This window comes from Podarcis erhardii (genome assembly GCF_964252035.2).
Source record: "Podarcis erhardii genome assembly, chromosome: 8".
Classification (NCBI taxonomy): Eukaryota; Metazoa; Chordata; class Lepidosauria; order Squamata; family Lacertidae; genus Podarcis; species Podarcis erhardii.
Window position 1 is genome coordinate 46,229,694 of NC_138499.1, and position 22,471 is coordinate 46,252,164.

Sequence of the window (22,471 nt, forward strand, 5' to 3'; positions counted from 1 at the left end):
CTGTGCCAGGCCAACATTATGCCAATACCTTAATTTAAACCTTAATCACAGCAGGAGGAGACATTGCCTTTAGTAAGTCAGGTTGTCTTTTTATGCTTCTAAGCAAGGTCACAATCCTACAGCATCACACACACAGGGTAGGACAGAAGTGTGCATTTGTGTTGTCATTCATTATGCAACAGAACAAGCAAACATTCCCTCCACCCAGCTACATACTTAAAACCAGTTTGCAATTCACCACACAATCAGCTACAGTAAAAGATTCAGAACACCTCAGGCTATGCCCAACTTATTCCTCCAGCTGTGCCAGAGATGTCTAGGGTTCCAGTCGAAGACCACTTGTGCGCACAACATGTAATTAACACTATACTACAAGAAGGAAACAGCTCAGCACCCCTGCATTATGGGGCTTTCATTTCAGAGGAAGAGGTAGCCCTCAGCATGCATCTCTTTGCACATACAAAGCTCTACTTTTATTGAAGTGAATATACACAGTATTTCTCAATCCAGAACCCTAATGTAGTATTAAAAAAATATGAATTACAGACTGCAATTGGAATTGACATGTTAAACCAGAATTCTAAATGAAAACAAATAGCTGCCATGCAAAATAAAAACCAACATTAACCCAACTTTGCAGGCACAAGTCAACACCAGCTAAATCCTTAACAAAACAAATATGTTTCTACAAAAGGTAAAAGTGGTATATAATTCATTAATATCATTCAAATCTTTCCAATAGCTTCACTGGATGGAGGCTGCATTCACAGTATTTCACCTCAAGCCAAATACTTCTTGCAACTGTGGAGAACCAGAGGGTCCTTGCCACAGGGCTATTACATGCAAAAGGAAGCTATGGATTGGGCATAACTATTCCCTCCACTGAGCTGAATGGAGAAACCTGAATAGAGGAGTTCTACATGTTGGTCATAGACCACTCAGGGCTTTTAAGAAATGTGGTCCATCATTGGAATACACAGAATCATACAGGGACACAGAGACACAAATAAGAAATTCTATACATTACTGAAAACCAGTTTTAAAAGTGCCAAATTATTATTGCCTTAAGAGCTGTTTATTTCAATCAGCATTTATCTAGGTTGTTTGAATTTGTAAGCATCTGAGGACACAAAAATATATCCTTGGTGAAATAAAAATCTCTCTAAAAGCCAGATTCTCATTTCATAAACCATTGCACATCAAGCAACAACATTATCTGGTGATGTTTCCATTAAAATAAAATGAAAAGAACAAATACAAGACCGCTTCCTAACTTATGTTGGCTTGCAGTTTACTTACTTTCAGTACTAAGTTATTTACCAAAGCATTGCAATATAGCTACTCACGTAGCTAAAGGGGCCTTCATGTCCTTACTTTCACTTGCATATATCAGTGAAGAAAGCCCCTGCAGGCGGTCTCCAGGAAAACCCAGCAGGTTGATGATTTTGAGCAGGTTTGGGGGCACCATGGATATGCAAAGATGAAAAAGTCCATATCCAAAGCTAACAGCACCTTTCAGACGGTTTAGTGAATCCTCCGTTATGCTTTCTGCAGCAATATGATTATCATTTGCAGCGTAAGAAGTCAAGGATTCCTGAGTTATCTTCTTCTGATATAATTCCTGAAGTGTATTAATGTCTGTATAGCATTTATTGTAGATTTTCCAAGCTTTTCTAAGGATCCACCCACCTTTTATATAAGCTGAGAAAAGAAAAAACGAGTTCAGTCAAAGACAGCAGCTTTTCCAAACAGAGAAACAACATAATAATGGTTCCAGAACTGACCTGGACCCTGCAATCATAATCTGAGGCCCTTCTTCATACGCTTTCTCCATAAAAGGTCCATGAGAAAAGGCCTTTTCTCGTTTGTGGAATGCTCTCCCCAGAAAGGTTCATCTGGCACCTCCTTCATTATACAGTCAAACCTCGGTTGTCGAACATAATTCATTCTGGAAGCCCGTTTGGCTTCCGAAATGGTTGACAACTGAGGCATGGCTTCCGATAGGCTGCAAGAGCTTCTTGCACTCAAGCTGAAGCTGTGCTGGACATTCAGCTTCCGAAAAATGGTCAAAAACCAGAGCATTTACTTCTGGGTTTTCGGTGTTTGGGAGCCGAAACATTCTAAAATGGAGGCTTTGGGAGCCGAGGTTTGACTGTACATCTTTAGGGGGGATGCAAAAACATTTCTCTTCTCCCAGACCTTGGGCTAATTAAACAATCTATTTATGACTTTTTAAACTGTGTGTGTAGGGTATTGTTTTTGTTTGTTATTAAGGTATGTATTTTTGTTTTTTTATATTGTAAACCGCCCTGTGATATTTGGATGGAGGGCAGTATAGAAATTTAATAAATAATAATACTAGTAAAAGTCATTCATAAATACTGAACATCAACTTATTATACCTTTCCCCACAACAAACAAACTTTACAACGCACAAAGTGTTCCACTAACGCAAGCATTTTTGGCTATGCGATGGAACTTCATTTCCTGTGTGCCCCCTAAATAAGTTATGGGGGTTCCCCCAACCCTCCTCAGATATAGGGAAGCAAGGGGGTGAGGAAGGGGAAGGGAATTCCCATTGCACAGTCAGAACTGCTTGTGCTAGTGGATCTGCTCAATGGACTAAAACCTAAAAAACCTTTCCAACTTATACACGTGCTCAAACCAATATGCAGGGATTCTGAAAACAGAAAAAGACTAAAGAACCTAAGCAGTTAGTATGTGATATTAAGAGGAGATTCTGGTTTTCAGAGGATTCTGCCAAGGGACTCAGAATATGTGGGGACATATAGGGCCCAAAAAAAAAATGATGTAGCATGCAAACTCTAACCATAAATCTTTACAATGGTTAAGTCACTATTCATTCCAAATTGCTTTGGATAGGCTGTAAACAACGAAGGAAGGAACAGTTTCTTTTTTAGAACTACCAAGCTATGGAAAATTAAGCTGTCTGTTGCAATAAAAACATTCAGACCAACAGCCATGATTCAGCTTTATTAGGAGGCTAAAGTTACTGCAAGACTGTGCAGTTCGACCACTTTCTGCTGCATAGCACATTTGGTTCTTGTGTGGCTCACCACAAGGCAAGTGTTTACACAATTTTGTTCAGCAATGCCGCAGTAAGCATGGAGGGGGTAAAATACATAGTCCTATCCTCACCTTGTGGCCTGCACATCGACAGATAAAGGTCAAAAATGAGAGGTACACTTCAGAACAATCTTATATAGACGTGCTGCGTTTTGCACTGAAATACTAGTTTTCAAAAAATAATCAGATATACATGTATTTCTTCAGTATGCACTAGATTTATTTAAAATATTCCTAATATCCAAGGGTGATACAAGAAAGTAAAAAAACACACACACACTGGATGCAGAATTACTGTTATCACATCATTTGATTAAATGTAAAGCAGCTTCTAATCTGACCAACAGTGTTAACTGAAAGGAGACCAACAAGTCACTAACAGTAACTTGGATTTATAGGGTCTAATGTTAAATAACAATAGGAGTTCCAAAAAGCATTTGAAACCACACACAAAGAAAGCTGTAGCATGCACATGAAAGGAGAAAATTTTCTTTCCTTCTAGCAAACTGTCTTAACAGGCTACTAGAATGGAAATTGTAAGTTGTCAATCACCTGCGAATCAAACTGGTCAACAACATTTTATACTTTCTTGTCAACTACAAGTGGGAAGGACTGGAGAACTCAAAAATTCAGTTGGGGTGGGGTGGGAAAATAAAGATTTAATATTAGAAGTCGGAGCTCACCCGAGAGTTCTTGTTTCACAAAAGAAAGCACAGCAAGATAAACTTGACAGTCTGCTACAATGATTTGTCTCTGCAGTCGATCAATCATGGATGGGGTAGCCTTTCGGCCATCAACCTGTTTGAAAGCCATGAAAGTAGGGTAGAAACATCCAATGAATCTTAAATTCTTCTAACTCAGGCAACATATTCTCCCTTGCAACAAGGTGGTCTTTAATTTCCCAATAGGGATACATACAAAAACTGTGTGGAATCCTAACACAGCACTGAAACTAAAGAGAATTGCCTATTACATTTACAAAACTGTCTGTATGTTTGGAAACTGAAAATATTGTACATTTCCCATATGTTGCAGAGGAACACTTTCATATGTAAAAGCATTATGATAAGGAACGTATTGTCCATCCAACAGAAAGTGTGAGTACATACTTCCTGTCTTCTGCTCTAGCAGGTAAAAAAGTTCAGTACTGGAACCATGAAACAAGCATATCTATTGTATTTCCCATTCCAGCAACCTTTATCTGAAATCATTTTCTTATTCTGTGGAAGCATAGAAGGAGATGAGAGGCAGTAGCAATAAAGGAGAAACCCTTCATATAAAGCCATGGTTAGCTTCATATTTTAGTTTGCTTTGGCATAAATAATCAGATTCTATTACGTAAATGCATATGTAAGAGTGTTTTAAAAGGAATGGATTAGAAAAGCAAGAAGTAATACCTGCACATACATTTCATAAAATGTTGGGAATATATATCACCTTTTCTTTATTCAAGTGTCAGAGGATGTTACTGTCTTTTACCAAAACAAAGGTGATAATCTGAGGAGTGAGCACTGAGTTTAATAGGGCATTCTGCCTGCTGTTCCTCTCCACCCAGGTACTGCCCACCCCTGCCCCTCTGCAAAAGATGATGGATGGTGCATTTGTACACTGGGAGCTGGAAAACAAAGACCTCCTCATATTCCCATTAGAAAAATATATGGAACAGTGAAACTAAACAAACTGCTCAGATTTTTATACACTCAACATTAATAATGCAGGATGTTCTCAAGGGAAGCCAAAGCTTCATTATTTATAGACTATGCAGTGCTGCACTGGTCCACTGAACTAGCAAAGACAAACAGCATCCATGGGATACTTCAGCAGGATTACTAGCCAAAATTAATCACTCTGGTTTGGAAGAGGAGACGTGCCAACTACATGTATACAACAGGTGGTGGCAACTGAAGCGGAAATCCTCTATTAACTTATATCATCTGAAACGGTAATATATTAATTGTAATTTATTTTAAGTGCAAAAACATGTGCTTCAAATGTCATTTCAATTACAAGCGTCGGCTTTGCAGTCACAGACAAGTATCAAAGGTAAGCAGAGATCCACATAGATCTGTCAAGTCACAACACTGCAAATACCTGTATGAACCTGCAATTCAATAGACAGAAGCATGAGGGCTAGAAGCTAAATGGTAATTGGTAACATCTGGATTAACAGATGCACCTTCTTTGCTCTCCAAGTCCTGCCTTTAAACTAGTGTGGGGAAAGTGAGGAGAAAGGACTAGGTTTCAATGGAGGAGGTTTGCACAAGTGGCAAAGAGAAAAAAATGAGATATTTGGGGGTTGGGTAAAGAAATTTGTCTGGGGTGTTGGGGGGAGGAGAATCTGGGTAAGATTTTACTGTTTCAGAGAATCTGAAGGGCAAGTTACTTTGGAAGGTTTGATATTTCATTCTCAGATTCCACCCTCTGCTCACTTTGAGATTTTGGGCAATTGCCCCATCGAGTTAGCATTCCACTTCCACCAGGAGCCAATGTGGAGTTCTATTTAGAGTTTTCCTAAACAGAAATTCTATTTAGTTCTCATGACTGAGGATTCAGGCTTCCATGGACAGGGCTGGGGTGAAGCAGAAACCAAGGGAAAGTGAAACAGGAGCAGATTAACAAGAGTAGGGCGTTGTAGCTGTGGTCCCTCTGGTTTCAGGGGTTATCAGCTACCACTGTCAACAACTCAGCAGGGTTAGCAAATAGAATGGAACACACTTCACAAAAAGAAGAAAGCAAAACGACTATATATGGCCAATATCTACCAATGAGATGCCTAGTGGCACCTGAAAGAAAGCTTCTAGAACAGCAAGACTAGCCATATCAGGCTACATTTTTTGTCACGACAACCAGAAGCCAAGACCTTATCTCTCAATTGCCATAAGCAGTCTGAAGTTGGAGCTTATGACAAAACAAGGCCTTTAGGATCGCCTACCTGGAGTTCCAAAGACCAAAGCTTGGGTACTAATGCCTATTTGAACAGATGGCGGTTATGTACCCTGATGATTCTACAAAGTGGTAAATCACAGGGATGATGGGTAGAATGTAAGACAAGGACCTCAGAGACCAAGATTTAAATCTTCACTCAGCCATTAGACAGATATCTAGGAAGCAGTTGCCATATTAGCATGGGGTACATTAGTTCACATATTAGCAATGTTGCACTTACATTCTTCTTAATTTTGTTTTTAATGGTTTCTATAACTCCTGCTTCTTCACTCTCACACAGTCTTTCGGTAGCTTTTAAGTCTTCACACGCCAGCTGCATTTTTTCTTCTTCAAAAGTCATCATGGCATTCTGTTAAAACATAACCAAAACCAAAACAAAACACCCCTATTGAATCATAAAGTGACAACCTAATCTAAACCTGCTTACTGCTCCACAATCTAAGGATATTGTATAACGGTTTTATAAGCACTTGAAATAAGCTCACTATCTAAGCCATATAAGCATCTCACCCAAGAGCACTACATTCAAAATGTCACTGTAAAAATGAGAAGAGAAGTCAAAAATTTAACCATTTGCTACTGTGCACTGATTAAGTATTATAAAAGGGTACTGGGATGAAGGCTTCCCAATGGAAAAATGATATACAATTAACTGAAGACTTTCTTGGAATCATTACACACTTAATGTAATAGCCAAGGTCACAATTAACTTTGCTAATATGATTGTAATTCAGGAACAGAGAACATGTGGCCCTCCAGATGCTGTTTGATTCCATTTCCAGATCCAGCCAGCATGGCCAGTGGTGAGATATGATTAAAACAGTGGTCTAACAACTCCTGGAGAGCCACAGGTTTCCCATCTTGGACGTAGTACTTATCAGACTGGCCATTCCAATGCATCATCAGAACACGAATCTTTTCCCATATGGCATGTACTTACTCTAATAAGTCTAATGCTATATCAGCTAGCATCAGGAGAACACCATATGAGACTCTGGGAGTGAGGACACAGAGTTGAAATATTAAGACACTAGAAGATTGTGCTCTACTCTCATTAGATGGAAACTAATGTCACTGCTCACGTATTTCCAACAGAGCATGAAGATTCTGTAGCATCCAAACTATATATGATATTAATATTTGGCTATTAGTTTTGATAACCTGTCAAAATTATTATGGAATTCTTTTTAACAGCTTACATTTCAGCTATTCCTGATAGAGCATGTATATTCCCTACAAGTTTAGGGAAGCTTTTAATGTTTAATAGGTTATTGCATTTTAGTGTTTTGTTGGAAGCCACCCAGAGTGGCTGGGAAACCCAGCCAGATGGGCGGGGTATAAATAAATTATTATCATTATTATCATTATTACAAGTTAACTTATTCTTGCACTTCCAGGCTTTTAACACAGACATAAAAAAGAAATAATTAAACCACTTTCCAACATAAATGAATATACATCACCAAGCTTAAATACCGTATGTTACTGCCTGTTCACATTATAAACCTATCAAGCGGCACTTACTAAGCATAAAGACAGCTGTGCCTGTCCAGCCATTTTAAAAGAAATGTTAACTGAATGCCCACTGTCCATCCACGTTTTCTGTTTTTCTTCCAAAATTCCCATTAAGAAAATAGATGTTCTCATGAAAATTTCCAAGGGAAATAAAATCTTCTTTCATCAAATTAAAAACAACACGAGTTAGCAAACACTACACAGAAGCCATTGTCTCATTTGAATTTTCATAGTAATATGATTTTTCATCTTATTTTTGGCACAGCACTGATTCTTTTACATATTTCAAATTTGTCCTCTTGTTAGGATAACAGGGTACAAAGTACACCTCTCCAAGGGCAAATTCGCTTCCCAAACTGCCACATTACTCCAGTGCAACTGAGGTTGTACAGTCTTTTGGACTCTTATTTCTGCTACCTGGAAGCAGGACAAGCAGTAGCAGACATGCCAGGGCTGCCATTGTTATAATTAATATCACACTGATATCCCAGCATTCAACCCAAAGGAACCAGTTGATCTGGGTCTGGGAGTGCTTCAGCTCAAAGCTGAGCCCTTGCTTTTGGGTTAATGTTTGGAAATTTCCATCTCATGGACCCATACTTCTCCCATCCCAAATCATCCACAAATCACTTTTGCATCTTGGTTGGGAAGAGCTTGAGACTGAAAGGGCAACGTCTCACTCTGCTTGCCTCTTGCTTTTACTACCCAACTTCTCAGACTTTGCTTCTTCCCTGACAATGAGGGATGGTACTGCTTGTACAGGTGCATTCAAAGGCTGTTAGAGGTGCTGTGGCTTGGAACCTCCCCCCGCTCAGCTTCTTCCTGCAGTGCAGGGAGGTACCATAGCTGGGATCCAAACCAACTTCAAAGTGATCCCAGACAGGCTCTGTCATTTCTGTATCTGTCTTTATTCTGGAGGACTTACACAGGACAAGCATTAGGGGGTGTGGGTATTTGAAGGAGACTCCTTCACACTGATGTCGAAGCTTGCTCTCCCCAGGTGCCCACCACCAAGACACTGCTGTCTGGTGGTGGGGGTGCTATCAGAGCTGCTGAAGGTAATATTGCCCTCAACTAAACTGACCAACACTTCTGATAGATCCTCTGGGATATCCTCCTTGTCTCCATGCCTAGCAAGCTGATCTCCAGTACAGCTTCAGGCAGAGGCATCTCCAGTGCTGCTCTACAAAAAGAACAACAATAATAGCAGTAGTAGTAACCAGAGTAGGCTTTCTTCCACCACTAGTGCTGCCAGCTTCAGAGGTGGGCTGGAGATCTACTGCATATCATTGCTGTTCCTGTCTGCCATAGTAAATGTGCATGTGAGTTTGGGGGGGGGGAGAGAATTCAATGGCCAAGTGTTACTCTGCCACTGCCATTGCCACTGCCAACTGAACACCATGGACAAGCTCAGAATCCTTCCAAAGTGTCCCACTTCAGCTTGGGATTCATCCAAACCTGCTGCACTCCCAGAGTATTAACTCTGCCTTTATAGCTTGGCAGGTATCTGGGGGGTGGCCAAATAAATAATGGCTAAGCAAATAAATAATGCTTAAGCAAGGCTGTTGAATTTATATACAATGCCAAACCATACTTTTAACGAACACAAAAACTGTAGCTTCACATCATGGTTTGTTGTCAGAAAACAACGCATGGTTTGTCTTCTGGGGCGGGTTCAGAAGTCCAAACAATGTGCTTCAGTCTAATTGAGCCAGGGCTTAGTGTTGTGTTAACCAGTCCAAGAAAAATCAGAAATTAAAATAGTTATCTGCTTCTCCCAACATAACTGGGTGTTTCATATACAACAGATCTGAAATTACTGTGATACTGTGTTTGCTGAAAAGAGAAGTAATGTTACATAAACATTTCATTATTGTTACTTCTATAGTTTCTATCTGTACAGATTCGGCTATCTATCTATCTATCTATCTATCTATCTATCTATCTACTCTAATCTATCACTTTTATACCTCAAAGTCAAAAGCAAATAGTAACCCCTTTACTTCTGGACAGGGTAATTTCATCTCAGCTCCCACATATAGCAAATTTATTTCCCAATGCTTTTTCTAATGGACATTTTGAATGACAGAGGCATGCAAAGTGCTGCAGCTATATTTAGAACAGTAACTAAGCAAAAGCTTTTCAGGGCACAATGATGCTGTGCTGTGGTGCTACACTGGTTCAGCAAACCAGCTCAGATAAGCAAGGGGTTTTTGGGGGGGGGGGGGTGTTTCTATTTATACACACCAAAAGGAAGCTATTTCTAAGAAAATATACTGCATTAAGCCTTTCCCTGACATGACAGCTGATGTTACTGGGACACTAGCAAACTCCAAGTTTTACAAAAATGTCAACATAGCTGCAAGTGGGATTTGCCCCGTACTTCTTTGCTTCCCATGTAAATTCGACAATAGAAGAAAGTAGGACTAGTATATATGCACATTCTTAGTCTAAAGGTGGTATAAAAGCTTCTGCTGCCTTCACTATTTATCTGAAAGCACCAAGTTTTACAACATTTATCATGGCATGTGCTTTCATGGACAAGGGTGTACTTCACTTGATGCATCATTATCAGCAGCATCTCAGAGGATGGTTAAGGGAAAAGGTTACCTATTTTAATTTGCTCTAGTATGTAGGTAACGACCAAACAATTTACTGTGCTACTGAAGGAACAGGTCTGTCTTAAAAGTAGAGTTCATCATCAGATGTTGCAGAGTTATCATTTTAATGTATGTTTGAATTCTTAGAAGATGATCTGCAGTAAAAGTTCTAAGTTGTCAGCATAGCCAGCATGAACTGTGCATGTGCTGTCAGGTTACACAAAATTTTGGAAGTGTTTTTGCTAGCCACTAAAATGAACCTTTTTTCCAAATTAAATAATTCAGTATCATACTACCAGGTGCAGAATTTACCAACATTAAAATACTTCTAGATCAGGAGTGGGGAACAGGATCTGATGGGTGAGCCTTATCTGCCCTACCCAATGCAGGCTAAATTTGGCAGGTCAGCAGGTCACCCACCTCTTACTTGATTTCAGGAGACACAGTGGAGTATTCTTCTCTACCTGCCTGCTGCTGCTGCCACCTGCCCACTCACAGGTGAAGTGCACAAGCTGCTCTGAACAGCACTTTTGAGCCGCTGATGAATGGAGATTAAATCCTGCTACCTTGACTGCATGATCCTGTTCCATGTCCTCCAGTGATGTCAGTTGATAGGCAGGTGGGTGTGCTTTGAGAAAAATGGCCTTGCAAGCAAATTGGACCCCCTGCATATATCCTGCATCACATTAATTTATTTAGACAATACAATACAATATAATACAAATGACCGCAAGAGTATTTGTGCTCACTTACCAAAAAACTGACAAAGCTAGCCCCAAAACTCATTAATGGACTATGGTTTCTGTAAAAGAAAAAGAAAAAAGGTAAAATTACTACTTGTGTCAACATTCCATATTACTACTTGGGAGGAAGCACAAAAATGTGATCAAACATCTTTGAAAAGAGCCAACATACACATCCAGTCATTTTAAAGTTGTGCTGGCGGGGGCTATTGTTATTTAATTTTCAGGATCACAATAAAGACCTGTTCTATAAAATAATAATTCGAAATTCAAATCCATGTTCCACTTTTACAGAATATACATGGATTTAATACATTTCCAGGATTTTCCAAATTCCTAGCATAAAATCAAACTCCAGATTGTATTTTTAACTAAACATAGAATACACACTAAATATGAACTAATTGAAATTAATGACTACAGTGGTACCTCGGGTTACAGATGCTTCAGGTTACATACGCTTCAGGTTACAGACTCTGCTAACCCAGAAATAGTACCTCGGGTTAAGAACTTTGCTTCTGGATGAGAACAGAAATCACGCGGCGGTGGCACGGCAGGCCCCTTTAGCTAAAGTGCTGCTTCAAGTTAAGAACAGTTTCAGGTTAAGAACGGATCTCCAGAATGAATTAATGAATTCTTAACCTGAGGTACCACTGTATATGAATTTAGTACAGCAAGGAAAAGTTCTAGTCTGCAAGCCAACTGACAAATAATAACAAGAGAAGGAATCAGGTTTGCAGGCAGATGTTTCTTTGACATTTCCACCTGAAATCACACTGCTATGAAGCATCAAGCTATATTTTTGACAGAAAAGTGGCTTGCTTCATTAATGGTATGATCGGCTACAATGAAAATTCCAAAAATATCCAAAGTTCTCCTAAAGAACAAGTTTCAAGAATAATCCCATATAGAGAGCATTACTATTTTTATCCTAAACACCAAAAGCACATGGATAATGAGGGAAGGACCCCTATTTTCCAACAGCTGGTGTTATCAGGCACAGGTGACAATAGAGAGTTCTATCAGGCTACATACGGTAATTTCTATGACACAGAGCTAACAACCCTTAAACTCCTTCTTTCTACATATACCCAGAGGTACAGCTAGATAATTTGGGACCTTGGACTTAACGCTCTTGGAGTGCCTTTCAGTTGATCACAGTCACTCTAAAGAGTACTCGTCACTTAAACTTATTTGCCTTAAATTGCCTTTTATAGTCATTGCAGAACTACATCTCAAAACTAGATAGCCCTTCTAATCTTAGCTTGGTGATTTGAAGTTATCATGCTGACAGCTAATAAGACAAACTGATTTCAGTATAACCAAAATATGGAAGGAATGAACTGGGAGTATTGCATACATTAAGTAAATTTAAACAGTAAATTACATACTTTCTACTCAGGCGTGAACAAAATATTTAATTGCCACAAAGTTAAGAAAAATTAACTGTTTCCCAGGAAACATAAATCTATTCCACAAGAGACCACATGAATTTTAATTAGCTGCCAGCAATAACAAGTCCCCCCCCCCCCCGGAACTTAATTAGGACACAAAATAATCAGATGAACAAAAGAAATGCCTGAAAGGTCATCCTTCGTTACTTCATCTCTCTCTCTCTCTCTCTCTCTTTCTCTCTCTCTCTCTCTCTCTCTCTCTCACACACACACATCCTATGCAAATTCATATACCCAAATTAGTTATAGAATGTACTTAAATCTAAACTTTCAGATAATCTTGGGAGGAAGGGGAGGTTGCAAAGGGGAAGACAGACAGAGGGAAACTACTGTTTTGCGGCCATTTTCAACAGAACTGTCAACGTTGGCCTGATCATAGCACTCAGCAGCTAGATTTTACTTTATGCCAAATTTCAGATGGTTTTGACAAATGACCTGGAGCTTATTAGCATTCAGCACTTATAATTGATTAATGCCCTTTGATTCCTTCACTGAGCCTGTATAATTTAAACAGAATTCAGAGTGAAATGGGATTCAGCTAGCATGCTACTGCAGAAACACGTTAACTGACCCTTACACATGTGCTACTTCATTGAAGATATACTGTATATGACTGGCACATCATACAATGACCACTGTGCTTTCCCTTCAACTGTCTTCATTTCATCCAATTCCACAACTGGTTTCTGCTCTAAAACAGCTGTCTTTTTCTGTCTTTTTCTGTTTCAATGTGTGGAGTTCAATGTTGCGCTATGACAAACATTCCATCTGTGCAAGCATTTCAGCTCACCAGACAGCACAATCCTTCCTCTCCCCCCCCCCCATGTGCTCTTCTGTAGGTTCTCCAACCCCACCCAGAGCCATGGGGGGGGGCACAGAGGGAGGAGAGGGAAGAAGAGCCCCACTCCCCAAGCGGAAGACTTTACACTCAGGTTCTGCTGATGGAGCTGTTGTCCAGCGGATCTTTAAAAGAGAAAGAAAAAGCATGCCTCCTGTCAGTTATTTTTTCCAAAGCTACGAGCAGGGTTTGGGGAAAAGCAGCTCATATTAATATCTTTATCTTTTCCAGCCTTTTTGATGGTTTTCGTTCAACACTATTTTCTTGATAAGGCTGCATGCCTTTGAACTACAGATCTCCATAATGGGATTTACTGGCTAGAAAAGAGAGCAATTCCATATTGGCTAATCCTCTCCTGAAAGGTGGGGGCACATGAGGGATGAAAAGAAAACACTAATACAATATAAGAAACACTAGAATATTAAAGTAATGGTATTCTTACTACACATTTTTACAAAAATTGGAAAGCTATTTGGAAGCAGGCAGCTTTCCATCATGATTAAACAACCTCTGTAGAATTGGGCCAATAATAAAACAACCTACAAGCAGAACCTGCAACGATTTGTTGCAGTGCTCTTGTTCATTTTTCCAGCCATTTTCCAGGGCACTCCATTTCACTTCCACTCCTTCCCACCCACCTATCTTTTTTGCCCCCTTAGCAGTTTACAGAAGTACAAAAACTGCCCAGAGGCAGGGTAGGGACCACTAATACCTCTCTCTTTTTTCTCTGTGGCCCCTTTTTGGCTAAAAACATGTTGTCACTCCCTAGCAGAGTTTGCTATTACAGTGAAGAATGCTATTCTAGGTTTGTTTGGGGTTTATTTTATTTTATTTTATTTTATTTTATTTTATTTTATTTTTTATTTTATTTTATTTTATTTTATTTTATTTTTGAAACATTTCCTACAAAGCACCTCAGAGATTTCACGTTGCAATAAAAACACACATAAAAGGATGTATATAAATACAATTGCAATGTAATACATGTGTGATGGGATAATGAGCTGCTTGTGCGTAAAAGCTTGATCCCTCTGGGGTTTGGCTGGTCATCCAAACCGATGCACTAACGGAGCCCCCAAAGCATGACTCCGTCAGTCGCTGGTAGAATCTGACAGTGGGCGTCTACGGAATTTACGCCAACATAAAAGCTGTTTGATGGACATGCACCTTCGTGACTCTCTGCGTGAAAGTTTCCGGCGAAGGGTGGGAGTTCCCAACGGGGGTCCCGTTACCTCTCCACTACTCTCACTGGAAGCATCCCAGAGCCTCCCCGCCGCTGTGACTCCTGCACTCCCCCTGCTGGTTCCCTCTTCTGCTGCAGATTCTCTCCTATTCTCCTGGAGCCTGTCCACCACCTGTCTCTCCGATGGCAGTTCCCTGACAACATGTAACTGGCTAGAATAGGTCTACACATAGAGGGCTTGCTGATTGTGTTTCATCTATAAAAAGAAACTTCTGAGAAAGGGTAAACCTGCATCTTACACTTATTTTACTTACATGATCGTAGCTTTGCTGGGTGGGGAGAAATAAATAAATATATGGAGAGCGGAGGAAGCCCACTTGCCATTTATTTGGCACAAAGCTGTGATCATGGGCATACTTGGCTTTGGGAAGGCGGTGTGAGGGCTCTGGACTACAGCTGCAGTTGGCAATAGTCTTTTATCAACAGATGTCAAAAGCTTTTTAAAAGAAATCAAAGTCTTTTAAAAAAAGAGGGCTGCCATGAACCTCAGCTGTTCCACAATTTCACGATAACCACAACTTATACATATCTGAGGGAATCTTCTCCTTCCATCCTCTTTCCCCGTTTCCTCTACATAATGACCAGACTTGGGCACCAATTATTTTCGGAGCCCTTCAATGAACAGGAGCACCCCATTAATTCCAAAAGGGAAAGCACACTTACGCAAGCAATCTCATGTGTGCAAATAATGCTTTCTTTGTTGAAATTAATGGTTCTAGCATAAAACAACAGCACATTTTCATGTAAGAACTGGACTCATTCAGTAACCAATACTGCTGCTACTACTATTCTTTAAATTGTAGCAAATGTTTATTTTACACTCTGTTCGTTTCATTTTTCATTACATTACATTCTGTTCTCAAAGTTACAGCTCACTAACACAGAACAAAAACCAGAACAACCCTTTCAATCTTTATTGAGGACAGAACTCAATTTAGGTATTTGTTGGATATAAGCAAGCAAGGAGATTGGTGTACTAGCTTCTTGGCAGAAACAATAGGCTCAGAGGGCTAGCAAGAAGCTGTACACTGAAAAATCCAACAGGTATGAATTAATTAAGGGTACAATCCAACTACAATTGAGCTCTGGGAAGAGAGCGAGCTCTAGCTGCAACACAGAAGAACAATGATCTATTAGCAACACAGGTGTTTTCGAGCACAATTTGAAGTGTTGCTGCTGACCTTTAAAGCCATAAACAGCCTCGCCCCTGTATACCTGAAGGAGCATCTCCACCCCCTTCGTTCAGCTTAGACACTGAGGTCCAGTTCCGACGGCCTTCTGGCAGTTCCCTCACTGCAAGAAGTGAGGTTAAAGGGAACCAGGCAGAGAGTCTTATCGATAGTGGCACCCGCCCTGTGGAATGCCCTCCCACCAGATGTCAAGGAAAGAAACAACTATCTGACTTTTAGAAGACATCTGAAGGCATATGGGGAAGTTTTTAATTTTTGACGTTTTATTATGTTTTTATATGTGTTGGAAGCTGCCCAGAATGGCTGGGGCAACCCAGTGAGATGGGTAGCGTATAAATAACAAAATTATTATTATTATTATTATTATTATTATTATTATTATTATTATTATTATTTTATTATTATTATTATTATTATTATTATTATTATTATTATTAAAGATTTTAACTTGTAAATCCCCCAAAGCTTTGGTTCTTAGTTCTAATACTATCATGGTGATGAGTTAGTAAATTCTTGTTCATTTTTATAACTGTCAGTTTCCATTTCATCTTCCTAACTATTTTTGCATTTGCTGACACTCTTAATTTGCTTTCTTACTCTCATATCTTCTCTTTTCATTATTGCTCTGACCCCCAGCAACCATGTTAATGCTACTTTTCACTCTTACACCAATCAACATTACTAAATTTGAGTCCTCTTCTTCTTTTATAAAGCCATCCATCTTCAGCTCCTTGACGGCATGCATCCCCTCAACCCCCATTTCAACCACACAAAATTATCCTCTGATCTGTACATTCTCCATCGGGATATGGAGCTGTTTACTCACTTTGTTGGCAATGACAGTGACAGTGAAAGAAACAGATGCTGTACAGTTAAGGTGCAATACTGAGCAATGACAGGAATACAAACGGGGATGCAATTTTGGAGAGAATAATGGAGGTAAGAAAAGAATACTTGTCAGGAATTAAAAGGTGTGAAAGACAAAAAACAGAGCCAGGTGTGTTTCTGTCACTGCTAGAAGACTCTGATGGAGTGAGTGAGTGGCAAAGACACTAGATAGCTCAGGTGGGAAGAGCCAGACACTCAAAACTACTTTAATTGAATGTTTCAATTACTTCTACACTTGTTTTGATGCTCAACTACAATTTAACAAACCTTTTTACATTATTGCATTGCCCCAAACTGTCCACTATTTCAGTCAGTTTAGAAGAGACTTAAAGCTTTGACACACCTGACATGACACTGAGAAATTTCCTATGAACATGTACTTTAAGTGACTGTTCTACACAAGTGGGGTTAATGGACTAGTCCTAGTTCTGAGAGGCAGCAACCTTGGTTCCAACTCTCAGAAGTCTCTCCCTGTTACATCACCAAAAGTGCTCACCCATATGTTCAAGCTTCCCGGAAGGGGGGGGGGAATTAACTTCAAGGTTACAAGCCTCTCAGGCTAGAAGTGGTTGGAAAAACTATAGGAGGAGCAGTAATTGACTAGCTCGGACAAAATCACATCTCACAACAAGGGGTGGCATTTTTTTCAAGTAGTCAATACTGTTACTCTGGATGATCACTCTGGATACACTGGGTCTCCTCCAAACCTGTAATTCTGTGCCTGTGAAGATAGAATGAGTAAGATGAAGCCTGCCAAACTAGTTCTTTTGTAAAGGTAATAGCTTTGGCTAACCAGTTAAGTAAGGTAAAGGTAAGGGATCCCGGGATGGTTAAGTCCAGTCAAATTCAACTACGGGGTGCAGCGCTCATCTAGGCTTTTCAGGCCAAGGGAGCTGGTGTTTGTCCACAGACAGCTTTCCAGGTCATGTGGCCAGCATGACTAAACCGCTTCTGGTGTGGCATGCATATTTGTGGTATGATAAGATCATCTGGGAGATGATTTATAATGAAATGAAAAAGGTATTTAAATATACCTTTCTGAAGAAACCAGAGGCCTTTCTCCTGTGCATGGTCGGCCAATTGGTGCCAAAGAAGGACAGAACTTTCTTTATGTATGCTACAACAGCAGCCAGAATACTTATTGCAAAGTACTGGAAGACACAAGATCTACCCACCCGGGAAGAATGGCAGATGAAGGTGATGGACTACATGGAACTGGCGGAAATGACTGGCAGAATCCGAGACCAGGGAGAAGAGTCGATAGAAGAAGATTGGAAGAAATTTAAAGTTTATTTACAATTACAGAAACATTGTAAAATTAAGGAATGTTAGGAGGAGGCTGGAATGAAGTTATGTGGCTTTAGCAGAAATATTATAAAGGACTAAGAAAAAACAGACTGTTAATGGATGAAAGGAGGAAAGGTAAAGTTACATTATATTAAGATAAATTATAGGATAAAAATTGGGAAGGATGGAAAGGATTTGTTGAAATAGCTAACCGAACTAGAATACAAAAAAGGGAGGTGTGAGGAGGTCAAGGAAACAAGCAAATGAAAGATAAGTTATGGGAAGGTTTGTTGTGTTTTTTGTTTGGTTTTTTTAATTGTTTCTATTTTTCTGTTTTTTTTATAAGTTTGTGTTTAACTTGGTGTGTTTTCTCTTTCTTTTTGTAACCTTTAAAACCTTAATAAATATTATTTTAAAAAAAAAAAACGCTTCTGGTGCACGGAACACCGGGATGAGTGCCAGAGCACACGAAGGAGGAAAGCCACTCTCCGTTTATTTATTCCCCCCACCAACCTGCACAAAGCTGCAACCACAGGCTTACTCAACTTTGGGAAAGCAGTGTAAGGACTCTGGCAGAATCCCAGAGCTCTCACGGTGTCATCCCAAAGCTGGGTAAGCAATTACTAGGCTTTGGGAAGGAAACAGGAGGACTCTAGGACCCAGTCAGAGCCTTTGCACCTCCTTCTTTAAGCTGGGCAAGCTGCTCACTACTTTGCAGAGGGGGGCAGTTCTGTGGGTTCCTGGCTTTACACCATTTTGCTTATATTCCCGATGGCCAGGAACCCAACCCACCACGTAACATGTGAGTTAGCTGTACTGCTATTTGCCATATGCAAAGAGGTCACTCAGTTGCCATCCCACTTCACTTGGTTGGATGCCATGCCATCCTAGGATAGAGTACAATGAGTCAAAGTATGTGAAAGTGTTGTGTGAGAATTTTGAGTGATTCTGGAAGCTGGGGACAGAGAAACATGTCTTGCTCTGAGCTGGACTTGAGGCTCCCCTGGAAAACTAATGGGAAAGCAAGATCTGTTGAGGGTGTTAATGTTGTGAACCCCTTCATCTTACGTTCAGGTGCATATATATGTAAATATAAAATGATATATCCTTAAGACATCACACTCACCACTGACCATTCCAACCCTGGGTAAGTGCACCCCTAGAAGCTCTTGCTGCTTGCAGACTGGGGTAGGATGCAATATACAGCAAGAAAGAATTGCAACAATTATTATACCATTTGACTTGCAGTATTCTATATTCTTCATAAATCATCTCTTTCCTTGGGTATAAATTTTTCTATTCAGAAGGTAAGTCAGAAAGCCCCAGGCAAAAACTACAAATAAATAAATAAATAAATAGGAGAGCTTGGATTCTAGGAAAACTGTTCTGTGAAATCTGCTTTGTGTCCTATCTTCCATGCAGCAACACAATTAACAAATGCTGGAAGTGATTAATACTTTCTATAATTTCCGTTACAACTAGCTGAGAGTAGGCAGCAACTAACGGCAGCCACCCCCAAGTCATCTTTTGATTTCCCTTTCCAATTACTAGATACTGGTTTGCATTAACCAGATTGGATCATCTATTCAAATAAGATGCTATTTGCAACACCCTGAAGCAGTTGCTGAAACTCTTTAATTTCAGAGGAGAAAACTGAGACATCATTTTTTTCTGCCACTATTTCTCCTGTTAGCTGGGCTCTTCTAGTTTCTACCTCTGAGGTCCACAGAATAGAGGAGAAGGTTGTTTGACCTATATTCATAGTGCTGGTAGAGTTATACCATATGTTTTTTCTCAACTAAGATCAACTGAAGGATTCCAATTTCCCATTGGTATATACAGTACTTTACTATCCACTTATCTAAATATCACAATAATTTTGGAACACATATGCCACTTCCCACATCTCAGCTGTTATTGCTTCCTAAAGTCTGTCCTAGAAGTTAAGGAAAGGATACACAGGCATACACATACGTTCATGAGTCAAACTTTGATGTGACAAAGATATCCGATATGTTCCTGATTTGTGAGTAGACAGGTATACCAATTATCAGGAGCAGCACTCCTGTGACTGATTAGTAATGGTTTATGCAAATAATTTAGATGTTTTATCTGAAATTGACAGAAAGCATAATTATGCTGTTATAGTTGTTCTAAAACCACATATACCAGTTTAAGATCAGATTAGTTTCCTCAAATGAACAAATTAATATGAAATACAAGGTGAAACAGCTATTTAAACTCAACTCTGCAAAGCAACTTCCTCAGATAATAAGATAATGACCCCCCCCCCCTCTTTTTGAAGTACAGGATTCTTGGAGTGTTAAAAAAAAAGCACTGATTTTGATGCAGATTCGAAGTCTGTCAAACCTGCATCCCATCCAGCTGGCACTGCTGTACACCAGGTGTTCAATACCCAGCTGTGTTTACACCTCTTCCACGGTAAAAGTCAGGACACAGTCAAATACCTGCCAGGATACAAAATGCACTGAAATATACATTTGCCACTCAAAAGAAAAAAAGATTACTCTTTCATACTTCAACTTGCCTAGAGCTCAGTCTTTGCATAATGAAGATCACAGGAGAATAATTACATGAACTAGTCTCATTCTTTAAAATCTTAAGAAATCTATTTTGTGCAATAGAAACAGCAGAAATGGAATGCAATGTATGATTTTTCTAGAGGATTTTTTTTGGCTTGCTAGAAAACATTTGCTGAGCAGCTCTATTCTTAGTAGAGCTTCCTCTAGTAGTTGGTATGCTTTAAACACACGTATTCAGTACAATATGAGGCCAAAACAACATCCCCCAAGTAAATTGAGGCCAAAACAAGTCATGGTTTGTTCCCCCATACACTCCCAGTCCTGTAGCATCCCTTGCACCCATTCTTCCCAGTCCCGTTACGATTTTGTAAAGCTGGTATACTATTTATAACTTGACACTGAAAGTTTCATTGGGGGGGCATGTAGGGGGGCATACTTATACCTATTTTACCTGCAAGACCAACGACTGAGACTAAAATTTAAAACAACATAAACTATATTAATATAAAGAGATTCAGTCAGCAGCAGTCATTAGATCAGCAATAAAATCAGATTCCATTCTTCTTCTTTGGTGATCACTCATAGCAGAGTAAGATTGTCTTCCATAAACACGGTTTTAACAATGAATCTGTAAGTGACTGTAGAGGCCAATTCTGGATCTACACGTCCTTTCACAGTGGGGACATTGGTTTCCGGGCAGGAGTTGATCACTGATGAGATCAGCAATAAAATCAGATTCCATTAAACTAGCTAGAAAGAGGAGAACTTTCATTCCTGTCTAAAAGCTGCAATGATAAGCCCTCGACAAACTGAAGTAAATAGCAAGTTCTAAACTGAATAAAACTAATAAAGATATTTCCTTTTTGAGATAATTGTTAAAATCTGAATGGGATGGTTCTGAAGACAAAAAAGGTCTTCTGCAAGAATGTTTGATCAATTTCAAGGTCCCTCTAACACGGCAGCTTTACTGAAGCTGAGCAGGTTGTCAGTGCTTGAATGCAAGATCACCTAGGAACCCAATATATATTGACTTGAGTTATATATTTCATCCCTCTTGGATTATGTATGTAACAAACAAAGCATGTGATGCAGGAAGGCTGACAAGTGTATTTTTGCTGGTTCATGCACTACAAAGAGGAACAGGAAGGACTAAGCATAAACTTAACAATTTTATGCTGAAATAAATCTCAAGGACTTCAGCAGAAAACACTTCCAAGTGAATGTTTTAGAATCAGGACATAAGGATATAGTTCTTCACATTTTACCAAACTTTAAATGTACCAAAACTTACTTTGGCTAACAAAAGTATCTATGAAATTGTACACTGGGAAAAGAAAAATATACTGAAGAGGGTGAAATGGGGAAGGGAAAAAAGTCAACTAAGCAGATAATCTGCTCTGCTGAACTGAAATAAAAGAGTGTAATAGAAGATGACAGTACTCTTCCCCCAAATGCTTGCAGGACGCAAGGAAATGCTCTCATTAAGAAGATACACAGCATTTGTGCTTAAGCTTCTCTCTTTTCAGCAGAATCTAGGTGGAATAAAAAGAACTACACTGATGCGATCTTAGTCATGCTAAGAGAAAGACTTTCTGTGAAAGACTGGAGAGTGACCTCGGAAGGGAGGGGGGAAATTGGCTCATACACGACGAAGAGATGGCACTGTAGTTTATGCAGGTGGCAAATGGCTGATCACAGGCCTGCTTACCTAGGTGCAACACAAGCACTTGGGCTTGCAGGGAAGGACAGGCACTATCAGTAAGCAGAAGCAACAAAGCTTCCTCAGAGCAAAATAGGGCAGACGTTAAGCATGACTGGAGATCCCAGAGACAATACTTTGAGACAGCCATCATATTAGGGAACTGGCAGGGGAATCAGCATCAGCTAAATCAATGTGAGATAAATGGTCACCAAAGCAAGATTAGCATGCAACCTTATGAGAATTTTCTTCTTTTCAAGAAATTAGTCCCAACTCTAGAAGCATTGAGGTCATAACAGCCTCCCCCACTCATGCTCTGGTGTCTCAAACACAGAAATGCATTTCTGTGATCAATGAATGGACTTGAAGTACTTGATGCAAAACTGTCTACAAAGCCAGATGAGAGGGTGCCTGGGAATACAATTCCTTAAGAGGCAG

General features: G+C 39.7%; 1 protein-coding gene across 1 annotated transcript in view; it reads right to left on the reverse strand.

Moving 5' to 3' along the window:
- Positions 1-22,471, reverse strand: part of TTC39C (tetratricopeptide repeat domain 39C) — a 42,011-nt gene that overhangs the window by 14,999 nt on the left and 4,541 nt on the right. The window contains exons 2-5 of the mRNA XM_081873699.1: positions 10,902-10,950; positions 6,254-6,382; positions 3,771-3,885; positions 1,347-1,701 (exon numbers count right to left, since the gene is read on the reverse strand). Coding sequence (XP_081729825.1) covers positions 1,347-1,701; positions 3,771-3,885; positions 6,254-6,382; positions 10,902-10,950 — 648 coding nt within the window. The remainder of the gene's footprint in view (positions 1-1,346; positions 1,702-3,770; positions 3,886-6,253; positions 6,383-10,901; positions 10,951-22,471) is intronic.